This window comes from Halichoeres trimaculatus, unplaced genomic scaffold (genome assembly GCF_033239565.1).
Source record: "Halichoeres trimaculatus isolate MK-OKI-2021-1 unplaced genomic scaffold, fHalTri1.1 fHalTri1_scaffold_2, whole genome shotgun sequence".
In the NCBI taxonomy this organism is placed as follows: Eukaryota; Metazoa; Chordata; class Actinopteri; order Labriformes; family Labridae; genus Halichoeres; species Halichoeres trimaculatus.
The window spans coordinates 34894724-34920221 of record NW_027437180.1 but is presented as its reverse complement, the minus strand read 5'-3'; the positions used below and the strand labels follow the sequence as shown (position 1 = coordinate 34920221).

At 41.2% G+C, this 25498-nt stretch overlaps 1 protein-coding gene across 2 annotated transcripts; it reads right to left on the bottom strand.

The window, feature by feature from the left end:
• Positions 1-486: 486 nt before the first annotated feature.
• Positions 487-25128, bottom strand: pik3r6a (phosphoinositide-3-kinase, regulatory subunit 6a). 2 transcript variants are annotated; one of them, XM_074664726.1, is made up of 6 exons: positions 24871-25128; positions 15706-15826; positions 13183-13256; positions 10549-10663; positions 6959-7029; positions 487-6693 (listed from the first exon to the last, which is right to left on the bottom strand). In XM_074664726.1, the coding sequence occupies exons 1-6, from the start codon at positions 24947-24949 to the stop codon at positions 6581-6583; spliced, it is 573 nt and encodes a 190-aa protein (XP_074520827.1). In that variant the 5' UTR covers positions 24950-25128; the 3' UTR covers positions 487-6580. The 2 variants fall into 2 exon arrangements, with proteins under 2 accessions (XP_074520827.1, XP_074520833.1); XM_074664732.1 differs by lacking the exon at positions 24871-25128 and adding an exon at positions 21355-21435.
• Positions 25129-25498: the final 370 nt, after the last annotated feature.

Genomic DNA, 25498 nt, shown 5'->3' with positions numbered 1-25498 from the left:
GTGTGTGTGTGTGTGTGTGTGTGTGTGTGTGTGTGTGTGTGTGTGTGTGTGTGTGTGTGTGTGTGTGTGTGTGGTTGCCTGTCTCGCCTTGTTAGTCCTGTGATAGGCTGGGACCTGTCCAGGGTGTCCCCCACCTTGCACCCAGTGACAGCTGGGATACGCTCCAGTTAGAAGGAATGCAGGAATACACTGGCTTCACATACACCCAATTCTAGCTTTCAACACACCAATGAGCATGTGACTTCCTGGGTCTGCTAACCATGACATTGCCAGGCAACCAGAAGCAAATTAACGTGTTAATCAGTGAGCTCAGAGGCAACTGTATGAGAGTCGTTATGAAGTATAAAGAGAACAAGGCAGTTTAAGATTTCTCTGCTCCTTCAGGTCACAGAGACACGGGTCAGAGGCATGTGGAGCATGTGTTTGAGCTGTAACATGCAGGATAAAGGACCGAGATGACACAGCTTGTTGAGATAAGATGTCATTTATTACATTTGCAGCTGAAAAGGAGGTCCACAGTCTTCCTTTTTCTTTTATTTTTTTACCACATGCAGTCTGCAGCCTTTAAACTCAGCATTTACAACACAGCACCACCCAATGAGATGGGAGGTGAGCGTAGATTTACAGTCACAGTAACCATAGTAACAAAGCAGCGATAACTAATCTTCCTCTCATCACCATAGTGTGCTCAGGTACGCAAACAAACGAAGCTGCACACGCACTCACACATAGATATTTTCTCCTTTCATTTATTTCACACACACTCACAAACACGTCTTCGCCGACTCCTGTCATCATGAGCTGAACCGAAGGTGTGCAGGATTACGCTGTTTGAATGACAGTCCTGCCCTTTTCACTGCACAGCGTACACTCAGAGGCAGCCTCGTGGGAAGTTGGAGTGTTTTCACCGAGGATGACTCACACACTGAGAGTAAAAAACACCTGCAACTCTGTGCCCTTCCTCTCTTCGATCCCTCTGATCCTGTGACTCTGAGTCTGTCCTAAGAGGCTGCACGGTCCCATTAAGTTCTGAGGTCCTCGTGTGACTCGTGCAGAGCGTTGAGATGATTTACCACACTCCCAGCTGGCTGTATGTAATGCAATGCAAAACTAAGGAGTCTAAAATCAGCTTTTTTAAATTGGTGTGTATGTGGTTTCTGGTGCTTTTGGAGCCAACCTCTAGTGGACACTTGATGAACTGCAGTTTTTAACACTTGCATGTTTCTTCATTTCTCGTTGACTGAGGATGCTACTAGGACTAAACCAGGGGTTCTCAAACTTTTCAGCCTTCAAATCCCAAAATAGTGGTGTCTGCACTGCAAAAAATGGAACTCTCATTAAGTGTTTTTGTCTTATTTTATGTAAAAATGTAACGTAATTTTTTTATGTATACTTGATATGAGCCAATTTCAACTGACCAGTCCAGAAAAATGTCTTGTTTTAAGATGTTTTAAGACAAAAATGTGGCCTGAATTGCTTGTAACAAGTAAAAAAAAAAAATCTGCCAATGGAAAAAGACAAAAGTTTTTTTTTTTTACATTTTCTACTGAAAAAAAATAAAAAAACACTCAATAAAATTTCAGTTTTCTGCAGCGTGAGACTGGAGACCCTATGGAGGATTGCACTAACACAGCCAATCCAAAACAGACAATAACAGAAATACAAAAACAGTCCCAAGTTACTTCATTTAGCTTATAGCTTTTAAAAATTAGACTACCTGTTTGCACATTTTGCATAATCTGCTGCAGCTGATACCGTCATCATTCTGGCTTAGTCCTCTCAGGGGTCTTGTAGCAACAAGGAAATGTGAAAAACAATTGAAATATTTTCTGTTTGCATGCCTTTAAATGTTTTTTTGCCACATTATTTGTTTATATTTTTTACAATAATGGATTAGAATGCAATTTAAAGTAGCTTTTGATTTTGGGAGGCATTTCATGACCCTGTATCAGTGTTTTGAGACCCAGCAGGGTGTTTCAGCCCACACTTTGGGAACCACTGGTCAAGTAATTTCATTGTTTCTTACGTCACTGTAAATATTATAGGCTGTTAAAGGTCCCATATTATGCAATAATCACTTTATTAAGTCTTTTAGTGAAATTTGTGGGTCTTTGGCTTTCCTCCCAGCCCACAAAAAGTGATATTAAGAGACAAAACCTGTACTTAGCAGTGCTTGTGAATGTAAAATCCTGACCTAAAACGAGCAGTTTGGATTTTGGGGATTTGCTGATGTCAGCGATTCCCTTTTATGACCAATCAGGAGCAAGTCTGACCTGATTGGTCCACCGGAGTAGATACCCCCGAACCCCCTCCCCGCTCACTCCCCTCCCCACTGCTGGAGAGAAACCTCTCCCGCAGCAGGGAGGAGAATGCTGAAGTTGAAGGGCCATCACTGCTCTGTTTTTGGCTGTAAACAGCCACATAGTTCCATCATGCACAAGCTTCCCATCTCAGAAGAAGACAAGATAAAGTGGCTAGAGTTCATTTATCAAGGAAATATGCCAGCTACACTCAGTAAAACTGTGCATGTGTGTGCTAGTCACTTCACGGCCCACTGCTTTTCCAACTTTAGACAGTACAACAGAGGGCTAGTGAATAGACTGGTCCTGAATCCAGGCGCATTACCAACCATCCACCAACAAACCTGGGACCCTGGAAATGTGAGTATTTTAAATGCTGTGTGCTGTGGAGCAGATGTGAGAGCTTTTCCTCAGTGTCCCACCTGTCTCTGTGTTAGCTTCAGGATGCTAACTGTAGCTGCAGTTAGCCTGTTGTTTTAGCCTAAAATGTTACGGTAAACGAGCTTCGCTGTTTTCTAAACATTGTACTCTTGGAGCTCGTGGCGCCGCTCTCAGTGACGCTGAAGAGTGGGGCGGTATCAGCGGTGGCTCATTTACATATGAAGGCCACGCCCACTAAATCAGAGCGTTCTGAACAGAGGGGCTATGAGAGCCTGGAAACAATGCTGCTGTGCTTGATTTATTGGCTTTTTGAACTAAAACTTGTTGCTTCCATTTTATGAAGACATCAATGATCCATATTAAACTGCAGAAAAGGAGCAGAATATGGGACCTTTAAGCATTAGTACTGTAGTACTGTAGTTGTACTTCTAACTCGTGACAGTAGGTGTCAGTATTGTACCTGAAGCTGAAAGCAATCTGACGTGAATAGAAAACAAAAGGAAGAAGAAGAACGTGGAAAAAAGCATGTGAGGTAGACTTGTAGATGAATCAGTACGACACCTGGATATTATTTGGCAAACTGCAGTTTTTGCTCATTTTCACACTCTACATTTTGGCTAAATCACAACATACTGTGAGTATTAGTTGGTTATTTCACAAGCAGCCATCCTGTCTTCTTGTTTATTTTTTTAGAAAAAGTCTTAACATCATCTGAATAGTTTTTGTTCTGGTGAAAACCACAATGACAGCAATAGACATGTTCTCATGGCGATATCTAACAGCATCTATGACACCAAACAGAGCTGCTTTTGTTTATCTATGTTTCTTTATCCAAGATGGGAGAGGACTCAAAGACTTATTTATGCCTCATAATTTCTCTGCTGAGTTCGCTGGAACAATCTTCTAATTCCTCTTTGCATTTCATTGTAAAGCCACAGCTCTTTGGAGCCTTCTTTTGACACATCGATGAACCTCCCTGACTCGTCCAGCCCGCCTTATTATCTCATGGTAAAGACATGAGGTTGCTATGGAGACTGTTCTTCTTGGCAACACAGAGATGTGCTCCATAGTTTGATTGGCCGAGTGTTGTGGGCACGAGGACACAACCTATAGATACACATGGAGCTTGTTATAAATGTAGTCTGTGGTAAAAATACATACAAGGTTTATTTATAGAGGAGCTGAACCAGAAGAGGCCAGAAGGTTCAGAGGAAACCTGAAGCACCTTCTTCAAACACTGTCAGGTGTGATATATGAGAAAGGTCTAGATGAGGTTGAGCACTCTTTCTATGTCTGACATCCAGCAGTACTCTTCTGGTTTTATCAAAGATTGTGTAATACAGGGATGTAGTTTCTGTGATGTCACCAATTTGTTTCAGATACAGAGTTTTAAAGTCTATCATCGTCAGATGCCATACTGGGAATGCTGAATTAAATGTCTGTAGAGGTAGTGTGAGGTAAAGAGGACAAGGCCAACAAAGAGATAAGATAGCCACTGGAGGTGCCACACATTGAAAATTTTTCACAGAGACTTAGTAAGAGAACTGTTAAATGTAGAGTGAGCAGCAATGACAAACAGTGCTTGAATGTCATGTACGGTTGAAATGAAACAAAGATGAAAAATTCATTAACAAAGAAAATCGAAGAAGGAGACTTAAGTACAAACTTTCTTGGTTGTGATGATACTTCTTAGCAATAAATCATTTACCGTTTTAAAGTCTGTTTATGTCCATTATAGATGGAGACACATTTGTAGGGAGCATTTATTTGTGGGATGAGCAGCAGAGCTGAGTTTGTGGGTCGTGCCCATGAAAAATTTGCCAAATCTCCTCTGCCAATGCCAAACAGCTGATCCTGATATTGACTCTTGTTTAGATGATGGAAGTCTGAAGTAGGGATGGCTACCGAATTAGGTACCGACCAAATCATGTCTGTAGTACCAGGTACCTATTCACGTCAAAGCTAAAGGTACCATGTTTCGGTACCTAAACACATCCTTGTGACTGTGAGGAAATGGTAGAGTTAGCAGTTTTCCATGCTGGACATGAACACAGCAGTGGTTTGGCGTGGGGATTTTTTTTTGAGGAAGCCAAGTGAGACAAAGCCTCATATCTGTATGATTTTTAGGGAACGGGGTACATAAAAGACTATGTTGCAGTTTGTATACTGCTATTTCATGTAACGGAACGACCTGTTAGAGTGTCCAGAGAGCGCTTATTTTACTTACTTGGACACCGACACACGCCCTTTCACTCTCCCACCCTCAGTCACTCATTCACACACATACATTGGCCTCTTAACTTAGCTTAAATATCTTATTAATTCACTCAACCGCCCACTCAAATGCACAACCGGCCGCTTCATGCACACTGCTAATGTGCTAACCTCCCTGATTTCATTCAGTGGCTTGATGATGACGATACTGTGATTTGATTGGTTTGAGGCCAAAGACGGGGTGGCTTCCCTTGACAGAGTCTTGGCCAATCACAGGTGAGCAGTGTCATAACCGCAGCCTCATCTGATTGGTTAATCATTCTTGTTTTTTTCACCAAGGGACGCCAACTCAGCTTGGCTTTCTCGCGACAACAGTGTGCAATATCTTACTTTCACCACGCATTCGCCACATAACCTTTATGAGGGCGCTGTTTTACACATCGTAAAATGCTCAAGAGAACTGTTAAATGTACTGATAATCAACACAAAAGAATAATTGAAACTGTTAGAAAGGAGTATTTTCATTAATTCATAGCTACAGTCAGAAAAAAAGAGAGGAAGCATGGCTTCCCTTGGCCTCTGGGAGAAAACGCCACTGGAACACAGCATTACAAGTTTATCAATTGAGAAATAAATGTGTTAAATTGAAAAACTTTGAGATTTTATTATACAAAAAAATGTATGTTTATTACCATATAAACACACCAGAGTGCCGAAAACTGGTACCTTTGAGTACCAATTAAATGTGAAAGGTACCCATCCCTAGTCTGAAGAAACAAAACAACCCACATACTCAGCCCTGCTTATCATCCCACAAACGCATGTTCCTTACGAATGTGGCTCTATTCAAAAGTGAAATAAACACTTAACAACGGTAATAGATTTATGAGCTGAGATGAAACTCAGATTATCTTGTAAAGATGAGATAAGACCAAGAGTTCATATAAGCCTGGATGGAAAATGTACTGATAATAAACATTAATAGACACCAACAAAAGGAAACTGGTGCATGAAGAAACATCCGTCGTTCTTACTCTAAAAGGTCAAACCTCTGTATCAAACCATGCCTGTCGTCATCCTATCACATTTCCATTAATGTCACTTTCATTAGTCGTATCTCCTCTGAGCTGCTTATTAAGCTCCAGCAGAGTCTAGTCTGGCCTTGTGACTCCTACAAAACAGCTACTTTTCCTAATGAGCAGATGACAGCTGAAGCTCGCTCAGATCTTTAAATATAAAAAATTTGTACACATGCAGAGAGAGCTGAATCCAATTAGTGTGTGCACTCTCCGTGCCTGACATGTGCTGTGCTGTGTCTCTGCTTCACACCCTCTCCTGTCTGCAGAGAGAGAAATATATACAGTACACTGGGTTACTTTCCATTTTGTACTCTGGAGAAGTTGGCTGAGCAGTGATAATTGGTGTAACGAGAGACACAAGGGATAAAAAGCACATTAAGAAATTAAATCCAAAGAAGACCAAAACAAATGGAGTTTAAGCCTGGTTTGGAAAACACACCACGTGATCTTTGTCCACCTTGCCCTGTCTTTACGTAAAGTCAACTTCAGCGTCTCTTCTGCTTCATCTGTGCCTCAAAGTCTCTTAGTCAGACCTGTAACTGGGAATGTGGACTCCTGGGAAATGGCTGCTCTTGCTGCAGGTGGGCCCCTCAGTGTGGCTTCAGTCTACATGATGGAGCAGGTGAAGCCACAGCACTCCTTGAGCAGGGTGAGGCCGGTCTTGGTGAAAGGGGAGGTGGTCTGCTGAGCTCTGGGCGGCACCAGTCGAGTTGGTAAACCTGAAGCAAGAAAAACACTCAGTGAGGACCAAACGGACGTTACCACCAACTGACAAAGGAAATGCTTCAGATGATTTGAACCATCTTTATTCTAAGTATCAGTCTGTGTGCATGTGAATCCTCATCCTTCAAAGCACTCAGGAGAAAAGCACCTTGAGCGAGAGGAACATTTGAAAAAAGAAACGTCTTTCCACAGCCTATTTCCTTCTCAGATACTAAAACTTTGATGGAGCTCAAAGAAGCGACTCTCTTTATAGTTAAATACCTTTCTTCTTCAGATGTCGAGGGAATTTGGACTTCAGAAAATCTGCCATTTCTTTGTCTTCTTCGTTCTCCCTGTGGAATACAGAGTGACGTAAAACACATGGAAATACAAAGGTTCAGAAAGCAGAGAAAGTCTCTCGTCTGCACCTCTGAAACTGTTAAAAGCAGGCTCCACTAAAGGGAATAGACGAAAGACGTTGGTTCCTCTGGAAGGTGGCACTGAAGTCTCCGAGGCTGGCTTTTTCAAGAATCACAACAAATGTGTTTGTAAAGGTTACATATCTCTTGTGCCACATGGTTTAACTGAAGCAGAGTCTGGAGAGTTAACAGATGTGAACAGACCACAACCTTTGAAAACCAGAGTAATGTCTAAAGCAAAAAAAAACAAATATGAGCCTCTTCTGTCGTCACAGCCACAGGTGGGAGAGTTTGTTTGTTTGTGAACAACATAACTCAAACACTAACAAACGGATCTTGATGAATTTTTCAGGAAATGTTCAAAATGGGATAAGGATGAAGTGATTAAAATTTGGAGGTGATCTGGATCACTGCCTGGATCCAGTTTTTTTAAAGGATTCTTTATCCTTGTGAGATAGGGCTGTTTTCACCATACGTGTATATAACTCCACCATAAATGGTCAGATTGCTTTGCAAAACAATACAAGACAAGGTCACCATAATTTCTGACAGATGTAAAAGTATGATCCAGATCCTGGCAATATTCTGGATACTAAGATCCAGAATATGAAAAATGTACTGGGTCAACATAATTTTCATCACTGTCAGGAAACAAATTACAGTACAAACCTGCAACTAGCACCAAATTGTAGCAGACAGTCTGCTGAAAGGGAGTATAACATTAAAGTAGGACTTAAGTGTTTTGTGACATTCACAATATGCTTGGTGGAGGTCTGCGCTCTCTGAGTGCTGTTCTAAACATGGACTTTTGTTGCATTCATGCGCTCTTCAGGTGGTCGCCCTTTCCATTTTGAGATATCATTTTTACAAATTTTGTGTGTTCAAAGCCTTCAACACAGAGCCTGAATGTTGTTTCAGTAACCACCTACAAGATGTTGTTTGCCCACCATGTTGATGAGGATGAGCTTTTGATAAAGTTGTCTGTTGGCACAGGTGAAACAGGGGGGACAACGTATGAAGGTATTTCAGGTGCAAGCGTTTCAGTACCTGTCTCGAATTTGTAGTTGTGTACATTGAATTTGTATGGGTATCAGTAAATCTGATTTCACACACTCTATGAGATGTGTACATGTAAAATAATTTCTTGTACGAGTTGATTTTTTGTCTTCTTCCAAATACAACCCAAAACTACACATCCATAAAATCAGAATTCCAGATGCACAAATCCTTTTCTACAAGTCACATATTTCAACACTGACACACTCCCATTTTGCACCTATTGTTGTAGTGCACTAGGTGCAAAACATACTTGTGCACCTGTATCGTATGCAGTGAGAATTTGAATATGCGCAAATCTGAATGTGAACTTGTGCAATAAGTATGTGAAATACTTTACCTCGAAAATAGCTGTGTCCTCTAACACACAAACACAAAAGCGACTTACAAACACTTGAAATCCTCCCCACGAGTCACACATTCTCTGTTTTCTACAAGTGGAAATCAGAAATTGTACCGTCAATTCCGCTAAGTAATTTGGCGCAAAACTACCAAACGAAACACCTTCGTACAGAAAATCAAATGAGGAGGCATTTGCCTGAGGCACGACATATGATGAGGTATGGTATGGGTTAAAACCATGATGCAGTTCTGGCTGTTAGAGATGCCATAAGGAGGATCTGTTCCCTCACCACCTTATCCCAGAGTCTCTGCACACTGTCGTAAATTACTTTTAGTGAGATGTGTGTTTGTTTTGGAATTAAATGGAGATTCGATCGAAACAAATTTTCTTTGCTCAAGACAACTTTTTACTGGATACAATGCACAGAGGTAAGGTATTTATCAGTAGAATTACGTAGCGCTACGGTTTGAAACGTGATATCAAGCAAACGTTGTAGCAGCCGGCTCCTGGTGCTCCGACGTATCTGTGGGCTAATGTGACAACAAGTGAACACTGTCAGTTTGTAAGTAGTTTAGTAGCTGTTTATATTTAGTGCTGCTGGCAGCCCAGTGCTAAGACAAGTCTGTTATATGTAACGTTGGTAATTCCTGGTTAGTTATGTCCTGCCAGTCATCTACCAAGCAGAGCTAACGTAACCTCACTCTTTATTTTATTGTTAGACTCTCAAGTTTGAACAGACCAGTGCAGAATAACTGTGGGTTGGAATGTACATTAGCACAAACAGGTTAGCTCCAGTGTTATAGGCTAATTAGCCTTTAGCTCGGGCTGTATCACTCTCCTGTTTATCTTTCTTCTGCTCTTCTGTCCTTTTTCTGTCTAACAGTTAGGCTCCAGTGTCCACCATCACTACAAAATTAATCACAGAAATTGTTTTTAGCAGAGATAAAACACAGATCTCTGTGTTTTATCTCTTCTCTCTACTAAACTCCGTAAGCTTGCATGGTGTTGTCATAGAGACCTGGACGTGCTGTAAATCCGTTTTCGTGCCCTCACAGCCCCTTTAAAATAACAGAATAATATTGGACTGATAAATCAAACGTGAGGCAGATGCTGTTGTCCCAGAGAGACGTGTTTAGATGTGATAAACAAAATGTGCATCTTTGTTTGTCTGGGTGACAGAAGAGCCTGGAAGGCACAGAGATTTTGTATTTGTCTATTTTTCCTTCTTCAAGAATAAAAACCATAAAACACAGAACTTTGTTGTGAAGGGCAGCTGGAGGAAAAAAGTGAGAAGGATCTCTATATTTATCAGCCAGAACAACATGGCCTCGAGCGCCGTCACATCCTCCACTCCCCCGATCCATTACCGCTCTGTTGTTCCCCTGTTCCTGACTCTCACCTCCCCATCAGCCCTTCAGCGTTTTCACAGTTGGCTGTCAGCTGCCAACACAAAGCGTACATCACAAAAAGATACAGCGCTCAATACTGTCGGGGAACAAGTGAAGAGAAGGTTAACCTTAAAACCTGCGGTATAGTATTTCTGATCGTCTGGTAGGAAGAGAAGAGTTAAGTGTTATTCGCTTTTTTGTCCCCTGAGCAATCAAAGAGTTGGATCCAGAAATGAAACAATTACTGGAGGAAATGCAAACACTTTTCTTAAACCAGCATCAAGTAGCGACGGACGCACGCTGACACATCATTAATTGAAATGGCTTTCTGCAGCGTGCTTCACGGCACGCCGTCTCACTGCATAGCGCTTCAGGAAACAATTTCATGTTTTAATGGAGCACAATGGGGCAGCTCTGCGGAAGCAAATGCACGATACACTGATTCTTAACACAACTTCACGCCGCGAGGCTCCGATGTGAGACCCATCAGCCCTCACATGAATGCTAATGAAGCTTTCTGTGAATCCACACCAGCGCAGATCTGAAGCCTTTCCTGCATGGGTAGCATACTGACTCTCCATCATTTAATTATTCATGGACAGACTATAGTGACAGGCACCAAAGGACTCCTGCCTGGCTGTAATGAAACTCAAGGCACAGACACACCTGAGCCGCTCAAACTCCACATCGTCCACCAGGAAATCTCGGGTCTCCACCAGCTTGTGGATCTGCTGCAGGAGCTCTTCCTCCTTCTGCCGGTCCTCGTTTGACTTGTCCTTATCTGACGGGGGAAGAATCACATGCATCAGAGGGTTAAAAAGCTTATCAACTATAAAATACACAAAGTTAAAATGTTTTAAAAAACATTAACAGAAAAAAAAATATTCAAAGCATTTCCAAACAGTTTGATGTTGAATTCTCAGGTGCTGGATTGGATGTGTCTGTAACTTTCTGGAAAAACTGAATTAAAAACTTTTTTTTTCAGGCCCAAGACAGAAAAAATCTTGACATGGACTTTCTTTTTTCACGCTTCAGAGGGTCAACATGGGTCACCATCTCTGTGGAGGAAACTATTGGTATTCATGGAGCAATGCAGTCTCTGTGATGTTTTTGAAAGGGCCTTTATTAAAAGGCACACTGGTAATTTCTGTATTGGAAATAGTGACATGACATAGATACAAGAAAAATCTGGAGTTGCATGGGCCCCTTCTTTAAAATTCTGACCTGCTGTCCTCAGATACCACCCTAAAAATTCCTAAACACAGTTTGGTTACAAAGCAAAAAGGGTAAAAACTGCCATTTGGACTGTCTTCACGTACTGTCTGGTTTATACTCCAGCACTGGATCAACCCAAATCAAGTCGATAAGTAAACATGAAGTTAAGGCAGGCTAAAGTAAGTCGTATGAATTATTTGTGGCACATAAATAGTTATGTTAATCACCTCTAGCCCACTGTTTTTATGTATTACATTATAAAAACAGTTAAATTGGAGCGCAGATAGCTTGATGGTCTCTGTCCATGAGGATCCACTGTCTTCCTCTATCCAATTAAAGGCATAAAAAGCCACAAAAACTTACTTTAAAAAAAGTTAAATTTCACTGTATCACCCTCCTACAGTATGTCCTGACACACAACTCTGGGTCCATGTAGCCCTTGTGCTTGTGTACAGTGGCTGATTGGTGACAGAAGATTTGCAAAAGCTGCAACATGAATGCAAGAGCAAAATCACAAAAGCAAAAGCTACAACACAATAGTGCAGCCACAACGGAAGTTAATAGAGGTTTGTTATCCCGACGGACACCGAAAAGTGGTGAAAGTAAGTAAATAATTTCCTTTATTAACTTCTTCTATGATAAATAAAGCTTTGTAGGGGTCTCACCTTGTAATATCCTTCGTAGTTCGTATGTATCTTTTAGTGCTGTCAGGCGATTAAAAAAAATTAATCGAATTAATTACAGGATTTGTAATTAATTAATCGCATTTTAATCTGATATCTGCTTAAGGTCCCCAAGAATCTGAATTCTAGGACATTAAGAACTGTAGAGCATGACTAATCAAATGAATGCACGAAGAAGAGAAAATTTGTTTATCAACATTTTTTTCAACTGGCCAATATTAAAATGTTCAGGTTAAATGCTGTTGACGTCTAAAGACATCACTTCGATTGCAACGATTGACTGTCAATAGAAGTAAATTATGTTTATCGGCCGGGGGAGTTGGAGTCTGGCGGAGCTTGTCAATCAAAATAATGCTTGTGAACTACTGTGGGTGAGAGTGGTGCGCTCTTTGGATGAGAGGCTCAGCATGGATATGAGGAGAAGATGTGAGATGACAGAAACAAAGCGAGACGCTGCAAGTCAGAAAAGTTCAGGCAGTTCACGCTCCAACTGAGGATGTGTCGCAGTAGTTCAGAGAGAAAGAGCGGCGAGATCATGAAAAAAGACGACGGAGATCATGGAGAGGATCAAAGGATGGAGCGCAGAGACGTTAAAGTATGTTATGTCTTTTTTTTTAAATCAAAAACAGGAAGACTCTTCTTAGGTAGTTTGGTGTTTACATAGTCATAGAAAACAATGTTATTTGGGTCTTAAAAGATCGTTCAAGATGCTGTAAAAATGGATGGCAGCCAATGAGTCAATCTCGCATTAATTTTTTATAACGTGTTAATTTGCGGTGTAATTAATTAATCAACGCATTAAAGTGACAGCCATAATTTTTTTATTTACCAGAAAAATACATCATATTATATTTAGCTTGATGACTCAATAATGTTAGCATTAAAACTATATTTACCATAGCTAAAGGTAAAAAAAAAAAGAAGAAAAAAATCAATTTCCTTACTTTCATAACTTGTCTGTGTTGTTAGGATAACTGTCTTCTGAAATTCTGTTTTGGCTATTCTTCAGTTGTGTTGTGGCTTTTGCAAATTGGTACCTTTCGGCCACACAGAGACCTTAACACACAGCCTGGTGTGCACATCCCACAAAATGCAACTGCTGGTCAAAGGGGTGTGGACCACAAGCCCTGTGACTGATCCACTGAGAAGGGTCATGTGTCCTCTCGTTAAAACATTTCTCGGTTTGCCATACATTATCTGAACATTTTATCTCCTCTGTAATCTCTGTATTAGTTGCTGTATGATTTACTTAAAGATGTGTTTTTCATGTGTTTTTAGTTCTGCGTCTAACTGATGGTGTACCCACATAGCCTGAAGAATAATAGATATTTGTCGAACTAAACATCAGCATCAGCTTCATGTTATATCCATGACTTGATGCCCAAATTCAAAGCACTCGTACCTGGTATGGACACTAATTTGTGCAGCTCCTTCTTCAGACGTGTGATCTCTTTGCACAGCTGAATGTCATCCATCCTGCTCGAGCCGAAGAAACACACATCATTAATACACACTCACACACCCATGTACACACACACTCAGATTTTTGATTTGTGGGGTAGTGAGGGGTGAAATCTTGATCCAGTGAAAATGAAACTCAAACTGAGGGAGATGGATTCTGAGCTTATATTTCACACAGGAGATGATACAATCTTTTCTGAGCACAGGTCCCCACGGCACTGAGAGTCAGAGAGCTTTCAGTCTGTGACACTGTTTCTCTGTCGATGGCCCTCGAGTCACTGGATCATTACTGACACTGAGGAGGGGGTGAAGAGTCTGGCTCACCTGCTGGAGTACGAGGGCCTCACGTGACACAGTTTCACAGCAACTAAACACACAAACACACAAACACACACGGTCTGGAATACAGAGCACTTAGCTAACTAGGAGACAAAAGCTCTCAGGGTGTTTGTTTGTGGACCACAGGGAGGAAAAACTCTGAATCGTGACTCCAGCTCCCTCCTCCTCCTCTCATCCTCCACATTATCTGCCTGATGATTGCTCCACGCCACACACACACACACACACACACACATTTCCCCCAGCTGTCTGAGCAGTGGTACTGCTCCTCTTTCAGAAGAGTAGGTGAATAAATATCCATGCATTAGCGTGCTTTGTGGAAGCCGTGGTACAGCCATTGAAATTTTAATGGGGGCGGGTTAGGATGTGAATGAAGAGGAGTGTGGGAAATATGGGCCGATGCTGCAAAGACATGTTTCTGAATCTGAGGGGAGTGTTAAACTCAGCTGAATGAAATGATGTGAACATTTACACTTTCTGCACAAACTAAACCAAAGTATATCTATTAACATCTCGCTAAACTACATTTAGACTGTGCACAGGCCACTTAAAGCTCTATTTCTGCAGACACTTAACAACTCTCACAGCTGACGACTTTAAATGAATGGATTTATCCTGTTGTGAAAATGTGAGAGTACAAAAACACAAAGGACACAAGATGAGATTAAAAGTTGTGAGTCGGTGCCAAAAAGGAAAGAAATTGGTGCATAAAAACAGTTCAGGATAAGAAAAATAAAACAATCCTGATAAAATCCAGATCCTGATCCTGCCATAAAACATCCTAACGTATTTTCTCCATATTGCCCCCTAATGGAGAACATGTTCCTTGGTTAGAAGCAGAGTTTGCTGATGTTAAAGGTCCCATATTCTGCTCCTTTTCTGCAGTTTAATATGGATCATTGATGTCTTCATGAAATGGTAGTAACATGTTTTGGTCCAAAAAGCCAATAAATCAAGCACAGCAGCATTGTTTCCAGGCTCTCATAGCCCCTCTGTTCAGAACGCTCTGATTTAGTGGGCGTGACCTTCATATGTAAGTGAGCCACCGCTGATACCGCCCCGCTCTTCCACGTCACTGAGAGCCGTGCACAATGTTTAGAAAACAGTGAAGCTCGTTTACTGTAACATTACAGGCTGAAACAACAGGCTAACCGCAGCTAAAGTTAGCATCCTGAAGCTAACACAGAGACAGGGGGACACTGAGGAAAAGCTCTTACATCTGCTCCACAGCACACAGCATTTAAAATACTCACGTTTCCAGGGTCCCAGGTTTGTTGGTGGATGGTTGGTAATGCGCCCGGATTCAAGACCAGTCTATTTGCTAGCCCTCTGTTGTACTGTCCAAAGTTGGAAAAGCAGTCGGCCGTGAAGTGACTAGCACACACATGCACAGTTTTACTGAGTGTAGCTGGAACATTTCCTTGATAAATAAACTCTAACCACTTAGTCTTGTCTTCTTCCGAGATGGGAAGCTTGTGCATGGAACTATGTGGCTGTTTACACCCAAAAACAGAGCAGTGATGACAGTGATGGCTGCTGGAGCAGCAGTGGGGAGGGGGTTCAGGGTATCTGGTCTGGTGGACCAATTAGGTCAGACTTGCTCCTGATTGGTCAAAAATGGGAATCGCTGATGTCAGCAAATCCCCAAAATCCAAACAGCTCGTTTTAGGTCAGGATTTTACATTCACAAGCACTACTGAGTACATGTTTGCTCATTATATATCACATTTTGTGGGCTGGGAGGAAAGCCAAAGACCCACAAATTTCACTAAAAGACTAAAAGTGGTTTTTGCATAATATGGGACCTCTAACATAGCATGTTACACTGCAGAAAACTGACCACTGATCATCTGGTATCTAGAGACAATTGAGGCCTGGGGCCTGAATTAAAAATTTAAAATCCTATTAAAAGTTCCTTAAGACGAGTCTATTGTCTTGAATTATAAATAAAGCCTTTATTTACTAAACTAAACAACTTTTTTCATCTATATTTTATTCATTTAAAGTAATTTAGACCTTATATTTTGTGTTTCATTGAACAAAACTTTTTTCTAAGACAAATTTTCTTCTTGTATTTAGATGAAATACCTTTTTTCTCAGTGTTTGCAGTGTGGCAGCCACTCACATGTATCTGAGCTCTGACTCCCTCCTCACCAGCACGTCTCTGATCCTCTCGATCTTGAAAAGCTCTCCTTCAATGTCATCCACAGTGATGGTGGAGTCTGCCATGGACACCACATCGTCCTCTGAGGCACAGAAAAGAAGAAGGAGAAGGAGATAAAGGTATAAATGTGTTGAAGATCATTGAAGATGATGCTGTTTTAGGTGTCAGATACTGTTCAGAGACAGGCAGACGTGCAGATCTGAAATGTTATAATTTACCAGCTCAGAACAAAAGCTGCTCATGAATCTGCATTTCAGACTGAATAAACAGCTGCAGCTGACACTGCTTTGAAAAAGAAAGTCACAGCCACATTGCTGTGTGTCTGTGTGTTAAAGGCTCAAACACATACACACAGACTCACACACAGTCTCACTAACAAACCCAGGATGGCAGGTCAGCACAGGAAATGAGCCTTTACCTCCGTGTGGCTTTTATATTAAAGCCCAGCCACCCTCAGAGTCAATCTTTCTGCAACGTGCATTTCTATTCAGGAGCGACCTCACAGTTCAGAAAACGACTGTTTTCATCTTCTTTTGGTTCTGATAAAATAAGACAGTCAAAAACAACTGTGGTAGAGATTTTAACCCATCCCCTGGCTACTTGACCTGAAAAATCTGATGAAAGATGGAGTGGAAATATAACTTTCAGTCCTGTTTTCATTCACCTGCAAACTATTCAGCACTTAAAATTTATATTCTTTGAAAACCAGGGTGTCCATAAAGTCTCTTTACAATACAAAAGGAAATGTTTTAAAGAAACTTGATCAGATTTCTCCTGTGTACTCAGCAGTTCTCAAAGTTTTTAATCACATTACATTTGTACATTTTAGGTTTCCTGATGATAAAAGATGAACTGTTAAGTGAAACTCTAAAAATGGTGACTCATCAAGAAAAGGCACAATGTGTGTCATGGTTTATTACAACAACAGATGCTGACTGAGCAAAAATACAGAGCTAAGTAAGGAAGACATCCACTGTCACATCCACCAAAGAGTGAATGGCTGAAGACAAGAACAAAATTAGTTCTTCAATAATTTAGTTAAAAAACTTCAGTATCTGCTCCAATTCCAACAATTTCTTCTTATTTCTCTCTTCATTTACTTTTGTATTACATTTTTAAAATTGCGAAGAGACTTTTTGAACACCTGTATAACCTTGTTTTACTTTTTTTTTTTTTTTTGCTTTTGAGTTGATGGTATGATCTTAATTTAAGCATGATTTTTTTTGTCTTAATTAGTCAGATGATCTTAAAAAACAGTAACAAGAAATGAAAACTGGTTCTCTCACCAAAAGTTAATGACTTATACTGGTTTCAAGATTCAGTTGGAAAACTGCTTGATTTAAGAGGAACACACAATACATCAGTTGATACATTTTAACCAATAGTAGGGCTCAGAGTTGCACAAATTATAAAAGTCAACATAAAACAGACACGCATGAACCAAATCACTGCTGATACAGTCATAACCTAAGGCACATTTTTATGACTAATAATGTTACAAAACTCCATATTTTTTGATACAAACACACTTTCTTTGAATCATACAGGGATAGGAATGGGTACCTTTCACATTTGAAACGGTACGGTACCGATCTGGCAATAGGTACTGGTACTCAATGGTACCGATTTTTGGTACTTTTTTGTGTTTATGTGGTAAAAAATATTCATTCATTCATTTTCTTATCCTGTTCAGGGTCACAGGTGGCTGGAGCTTATCCCAGCTGTCAGTGGGCGAGAGGCAGGGTATACCCTGGACTGGTCGCCTGTTAATTACAGGGCTGACACAGACGGACAGAGAACCCACAAATACACGGGGAGAACATGCAAACTCCACACAGAAAGGCCCACCAGCCAAGCTGGGAATCGAACCGGTGACCTTGCTGTGAGGCTGCAGCGCTAATTGTTGCGCCACCGTGCAGCCCCGTGCTAAAAAGATATCAACTTGTTTAATCATGAAGTATAAATATTTTTCAGTTCAACAAGTTTATTCTTCAACATATGACCTTGCAATGCTGTGTTCATGTCCAGCATGGAAAATCACCAACTCTTCCACTCCCTCACAGTCACAAGGATGCATTTAGGTACCTAAACATGGTACTTTTTGATTTTATGTGAATCGGTACTTTTGACAGAATTTGGTCAATACCTGCAAAAGTACTTAATTCGGTACCCATCCCTAGACAGGGAAGATGCAACATGTAATGCAGGTAAGTATTAAATTAGCAAACATGTTTGAGCTGATTCATGTTGTTAATTCATACTTTTAAGATTTGATATAAGCGTTTTATCCGAAGATGTTTTCTGAAAGTGCTGTCATTTGCCAACAGGATGCCACAGGGTCAAGTTTCTTGAGATGACATCTTAAAACAAGAAACTAAATATGATTTTTTTTTTCTTACCTCATCTGAGAATTTGTTTACTCTTTGCAAACTAGGCGTCATTTTTGTCTTTTAACATCTTGGAAAAAGGCATTTTTCTGGACTTGTGCCTCATATTACATCTAATGAGAACATTTTTACTAAAAAATAAAAGAAACACTTTTAGATTTCAGTTTCTGCAGTGCAGCAACTGTGCTTTATTTTCTCTAAGCGAAACACTCACATTAAGAGAAATCATGGAATAAAACTTTCACTTTAGACAAAAGCTTTTCTTAATTATAGGACGTAGGTGTGCATTTATGTTATAGTCACAGTATGTGCTAAGCAGATGTGTAATAAGAGTCTCTTAACTGCGGCTCAGAGTCATCTCAAAATGCATTAAACAAACCCAAAGTGCATTCTTCAATACTTTCAGCGCATTAAATCTTTATTTCTCAACATCAGGATTGTTTAAAGCTATTTTCAGAGAAGAGGGTGATTACATAAAGTGGGTTATTCTCTCTCAAACTGCAGAGGACGGTTTAGTGGAGAGTAACATCAAACACAAAGCTGACAGCTGCTTCATTATGTATGTCACTCACACTCCACTCTGTGTTTCTCCTTTAGAGTTTATCCTGTCAGAGTAAAAGAGACTAAAGAATCTAAAGTGAAGCAAAGACTCAGGAGAGCATTGTGTTAGCTGAGTAAATCTCTGAAATCAATCGCAATCATTTACTTTTAATTGTCTCTCAGTCCTTGAGAACATCTGCACACACTGCCAGCTGCGACACCACGAACAAACGCAACAGATCCTCAAAAACTAAACGGCACAGCCTTGGAGCTGCAGGCAGACTAACTAAAGGATGTTGAGACTGTGCCATCAGAGCATGATTAACCCTTTAAACACCTAAAAGATCACATGACACAACACCTGAATAAAAATAACCACGGCCCAGCCCTCCAACTGTTCCATTGGCTTTCTGTCACCTCCCTGCAGAGCAGTGATGCACACACAGGAAAACACCAGCACCGCTCCCTGACCCCCCTCAGGGCTGATAAGTCTCCTTCATACACACAAACACCATCACTCAGACCAGTTCAGTTGCACATGTCTTCTATTGTGGTCATTTTCAGCCCTGGGGCAGAGCTCTCTGGGTTCAAAGTGCTGTGGAGATGTTTTCTAAAGCATAAAGGAAAATAATTCAAAGCGGGGTCATGTGACTGCAGGGCTGCAGTGAAAGCTCCCTGGAGACCGTTAAACATCAGTGGTGATAATTGTGATGTTGTGGACTCATCTCTCTGCTTTGTGGAAAGACACAAAGGGATCCTAAAGTAGTTTTTTTCTGTGACAAATATGGCTCTCTTCAGCAAGGCATCATCGCAAAGGCTGTTTTCTGAAAACACCTGCTACAAGGGCGTTGTGTAACTATGGGGTAAAAATGTAAAAAAAGATACACACACACCACTTTGGTGGATGGCACTCAGTTTTGTGATGAGTTACCAGCACTGCTTCAGTAACAGTTCAGCTGTCTGTTAAATTTACAGAAAAGTAATTTGGACGAAATGGTGGTGAATCTTATAACAGATGATACCCATCTCACGGGTAACTGTTTGCTTCTATAAAAAAAATGTTCCATATCCATCTTGTCCATGTTCATCTTCTTCCGCTTATCTGGGGTCGAGTCGCAGGGGCAGCAGCCTAAGCAGGGAAGTCCAGACTTCCTTCTCCCTAGCTACTTTGTCCAGCTCTTCCGGGGGGATCCTGAGACGTTCCTAGGCCAGCCGAGAGATGTAGTCTCCCCAGTGTGTCCTGGGTCTGCCCCCTGGGTCTCCTCCCGGTGGGACGTGCCCTGAACACCTCACCAGGGAGGCGTCTGGGAGGCGTCCGGGAGGCGTCCCCATCAGATGCCCGAGCCACCTCATCTGGCTCCTCTCAACGCGGAGCAGCAGCGGCTCTACTCTGAGCTCCTCTCGGATAGCCAAGCTTCTCACCCTATCTCTAAGGGAGAGCCCGGCCACCCTACGGAGGAAGCTCATTTCGGCCGCTTGTACCCGCAATCTTGTTCTTAAGGTCACTACGCAAAGCTCATGACCATAGGTGAGGGTGGGAACGAAGATCTACCGGTAAACAGAGAGCTTCGCCTTCCGGCTCAGCTCCCTCTTCACCACAACAGACCTGTGCAGAGTCTGCATTACTGCAGACGCTGCACCGATCAGCCTGTCGACCTCTCGCTCCATCCTTCCCTCACTCGTAAACAAGACCCCGAGATACTTAAACTCCTCCACTTGGGGCAGGATCTCATCCCCGACCCGGAGAGGGCACTCCACCCTTTTCCGGCTGAGGAAAATCTTGAGGTCACCAAACTGGACCCCCTCGACACCCTGGCTGCGCCTAGAAATTCTGTCCACAAAACACATGTGGACAGGTTGACCAAACTCCCATGCACCCTCAAGGACCCTGCTGAGGGTAAAGAGCTGATCCAAGTTCCAAGGCCAGTTGGAACCACAATGCTCTTCCTGAATCTGAGGTTAAACTATCCTAAGGACCCTCCTCTCCAGTCTCCTGAATAGACCTTACCAGGGAGGCAGAGGAGTGTGATCCCCCTGTGGTTGGAACACACCCTCTGGTCCCCCTTCCTAAAAAAAGGGATCACCACCCCAGTCTGCCAAAATATATAAAAAAAATACTAAAAAAATAAATGGAACTACCCAAATACCTGGTTGGACATGACTTGAATGCATGAGCCAGGTTAATGCCCCCACATAGCACTGAATTTAATGATGGTAGACCCCAACATTACAGACGCTAACAGCAGGATTACTGCAGCTATTCAGCTGTTTTAAAGATGGCGGACATTGTGCACCTGTGTTATTATTAAAGACTTCAACAAAAACCCACATTATCAAGTTAAAAAACTGAAGTGTCTTTTCTTTAGTTCTTTGGGTTTTGTCTCATTGACACACACACAAAAACATTCTACATCAAAAAGAGATAGAAGGACAACTATTGATTATCATTCTGACGCTTAGTTACCACCTGAAAGCCATGGATTTCATTTATGCAACTTAAACACAACTTCAAGAATTTATAGGCGCCAGAAAACCCAAGAGCAATACTGATTTCAAATAACTGAGCACTGAGCCAAAAATGTGTTTGCCAACATGTCATTTTCGAAATTTATCAACACGCTGTTGGTGCTTTGGTCATGAAATGTTTTGGCAGGATATATGTGAAACAAATGCTTTAACTTACCTTACAGTTGACCTTGTTTGTTTCCAGAAACCCTCTGAGTTGAACATTAAATGGAGCTGACACACAGTCAGGTAGATTTCTCACACCACACTCTGACTAAACCAGCACAGGTGTGAGAGATATTTGACTGATTGCTGGGAGGAGCCCTCGTTAGCGGGATTAGCTTCACCTGTGGGCTCAGATTAATGCTTCTGGCACGACCGCAAACTGAATACAGAAGATTTAATTTTCAAGCTAAATATAATTATTCCAATAAAAACAAAATTACAAGCTGAAGAAAAATTACAGCCTCCCTCTAATTCTGTTAGTTTTCCATCACAGGTGTAAAAACTCTGAGTGCAAATTCATCAGCGCTGACCCCATCTGCCTCCAGCAGCAAACACATCATCATTATTTTCATTCACCGCTTCTTTCCCTGAAAATAAGTCAGTCCAGCTACATTGAGTACGACTGGGGATTCCCATAACGCTGACAGAGGCATCAGACTGGTACAGACTCAGGATGTGGGGCTTTATTCCCTTCATTGTTAGAGACACCATGTTGTGCTGCAGAGGCTCTTGGACAGGTTGTTTTTGCCACTGTGCAGTTATGACTCATCACCAGACCTCTCTGAATGCTCCCTTCTCCTCATTTTCTCCAATCACAGCCGGTGGTCCATGTTTCCCTCATTTCACTCCACATCTCCTAAACATGACCCCTCGCTTTAACAAAATCCTCGGAGAGCCAGCGAGCTCAGCTTACAGTCTTTCCTCTATTTTCTCATGAATGTGCAGGAATGAGGTGGAACAGCTTAATGACAGAAAGATCAGCTTGATTACAGAGAAGGAGGAAGAAAAGGAGGAAATTGAGGTGAGGTGAGGATGACTTTAACAGTGTTGATTGCAGTGACTGAACAGGTAGTGTGACTCCGTTTCCCATGAGCACCATCACTCACTGTTGTAAAGACGCGACTCTTTCCAACGAATTAAAGTGAATTTGTTTTAGAGAGTGGATCTTCTATTTAACTCTACTTTTCTTTGTTCAAGACAACTTTTAAAGTATGCATAGTGACAAGGTAATGTATAAATTCCTGGTTAAATAGCACTAACAACCAGATCCAAAACCAGGTCTGAAAATATTCCCGTCGATGGAAAAGAGATTGAGGTTGTACACTGTTCCAAATACCTTGGGATATTGATTGATGGCTCTTTAAATTTTGAATCACATGTATTCTGGATTGTGAAAAAGCTGAGGCCAAAACTGGGTTTTTACTTCCAAAACAAGTGGTGTTGCTTTGGTGACCCGGAGGCTCACACATTGGTACACTTTCATCTGTAAGGCAGCTTTGTTGGTTTTATTTATCTATTTCTACTGTGATTAGGGCTGAGCAATTAATCGATTTTAAGCTGACATTGCAATGTAATAGAACGCAATTTTCAAATTGCAAAGGCTGCAATTACAAAACAAAAAAGAAGTTTCATGTACACAGACCCGGAGGGACAATAGTAACTTGTACTTGTTCTCCCTTAAAACTGGCAAAAGTCAAAATGCTGTTTTTGGCCATTCAATAGAATGGTCATGACTGGCAGAGCCATGCCCCTTAATCACTTTATTATGTATGGTTTATTACTCTTACTGACAACTGGAGGTCAGTAAAATTTCAAGGTGTTACTTTTGCTTTTTCAATTAAGAAATGCAAAAAAGATTTGTTTAAATGTTAACAGTATCTTTGGTTGTGTTGGTCATACATAGAATGACTTAAAACTTGTGTTAAGTGAACAATCCAGAAGATAAACGTCCCCCCAAAAAAATCATATGCTAAATTGCAATCCCCAAAACTGGTGTAAAAAAATTGCAATTAGATGATTTTAAAAAATCATTCAGCCCTAATTGTGATGTCTCTTTTAATTGTATTTTTAGCTGTAAAGTGACCTTGAGTGTCCAGAAAGGTGCTTTTAAATAAAATGTATTATCATCATTATTAGTTCTTGGCCTGCTTCCCCACTATTTATGTGTTTTTATCATGCAGTAAATTACCGGACGGTACTCTCTGCGTTGTCAGGACCTCATTACGCTCTCTGTCTCAAACGCTTGGACGAAAATTGGGGAAAGGGCCTTTGGGTGCTCTGCACCCTCAGCTTGGATTCAGTTGTGGAACGACTTAAAGCTCAAGGAGCTGGTGTCCTTAAATGTTTTTAAATCCAAAATGAAAGACATGGAGGCTGGTTCTATAAGACGTAATAGTTTGAGCTTGATTGTTTGAACTGTTGTTTCCCTGTCTGTAACTTTGTGTTTCGCTGCTGCCTGTCTTTGCCAGGTCTCCCTTGAAAAAGAGTTTTTTTGTTTGTTTGTTATATCTCATTGGGACCAACCTGGTTAAATAAAGTTAAAAAAAACACAAAATTTGTAAACTCTGTTTGTATTTTAGTGTCCAGAAGGTGGCAGACTATCTTTTTAGTGTTCACGTGTCTGTAACGTTCGTGAATCCTGGTTATGTCCTACCAGCGCTCATCTACCAACTCCAACCTCGCCAAGAAGAGCTAACGTAACCTCACTCTTCATTTTATTGATAGACTCTCAAGTTTGAACAGACCACTGCAGAATAACTGCTGACTGTGGGCTGGTATGGACATTATTATAAACAGTTTAGCCCGTGTTCTAGCCCGTGCTCTATCACTCTCCTGTTTAGCTGTCTTCTGTTTCAACCTCCAAGTCCAGCTCCAGGGTCCAACATTAGTACAAAATAAATCCAAGAAATTATTCTTTGATAACCTGATTTTTATTCTGTTTTTGTTGCTGAACTGATTTTTGATAGTGAATTTGACAATCTGGTACATCTTTAGTCATCACCTCAGGTTTAAGGAAATTTAAATGTACGTTGTTTTTTTTTCTCTTCGAAGCTTGTAAAAATCTACAAAGAAAACTGAGTTTTAACAATAAAAAATACAGAATCTAGGTCTTAAAATAAAGGGAAATTACAACAAAAATCTTCATAAACCTCTTCATACAAAGCTGAGACACAAAATCTGACAGTATTCACTATTTAAAGCCCAGGCTTAGGTTTATAACTGTTTTACATGACGCTTCCTCCATCTGTTACCACTCTGCCAAATTTAACAAGAAAATCTGCTTTTTCCCAAATGGTGACACAGTTTACTCACAATTGGAGAAGCCAGCTGTAATTAACTGCTCTGTAATGTGTGAGTCACACACACATACACACATTAACACGCACACTCAAGCAGATCAGACACCTGTGGATTCCTGACATTTTCAGGGCGGCTGCCTGCTGCAAACTGGAACAACATATTGATTGGCTTCATTAGATAAATGACATAAATATGGCCCAGATATGGAGTTACACCTCAGAGGACACAAACATATGCAGATTGTGACTCTGTCAAGGCACAGGTAAAAAATAAAAGATTAAATACAGACAGAACAAAAGATTTAGTTGATTAAGGAGTAACATGTTAATGAATTTAATTTGCAACACCTAAGCAGAAATTAAATGTAGGTGTGAGTTTGGTATTTCACCTGGTTTGTTGTCGTCTTTGCTCCATTCAGTGCGCTCCAGTGATCCGTACTGCTGAGGGGATCCTTGCTTCCTCTCCATCAGTCCGACAGCTGCTGCTTTCCCTCCTCTTCTCTCCCCACGCTGCAGTGAGAGTGGAACCGGCGAGGAGAAACTACAGGGGAGGGTCCTGCGGTGTCAGCTCGCTGCTGTAATTCATTGAGTCATCACCCCTCAGTCACCAACCTGTGGAAAGGGAGGAGAGAGATGCGCGTGCAGCCCCACCACGCTGTGGCAGGTGTGTGCACAGCGCGCGAGACCTTTCCTACTATTATGCAGATAAACAGTAGCTGATTACCGCCATCTGGTGGCCGCTAACCTCACTTCTCATAATAATATGAGTATGTTTGAATGAATGTGTAATATCCTGAACGTATACATCAGTGTCAGATTTATGACCTCACTGAAATAATTGAATACATGGAAGTAGTCTCCGTGACGTCACCCATCTGTTTCTGATACAGTTCTGAAGCAATATTGAAATGGGGACGACTTTGAGCCTTCACACTAACAGCTATATAGCGTCCACATGTCGATTTTTTTCATGACATAAAGTAAAGACACACTTAAAAAACAAAAATAATTTATTTA

What these genes read in the sequence shown, in the direction of transcription:
- pik3r6a (XM_074664726.1), bottom strand. Translation starts at nt 24,949, where the DNA reads ATGGAGAGGAAGCAAGGATCCCCTCAGCAGTACGGATCACTGGAGCGC. An exon ending in CAAATTAGTGTCCATACCAG is followed by an intron (nt 10,664 to 13,182) that starts GTACGAGTGCTT and finishes TTCCCCCGTCAG; the next exon opens with ATAAGGACAAGTCAAACGAG. An exon ending in TCGACATCTGAAGAAGAAAG is followed by an intron (nt 6,694 to 6,958) that starts GTATTTAACTAT and finishes TTCTTGCTTCAG; the next exon opens with GTTTACCAACTCGACTGGTG.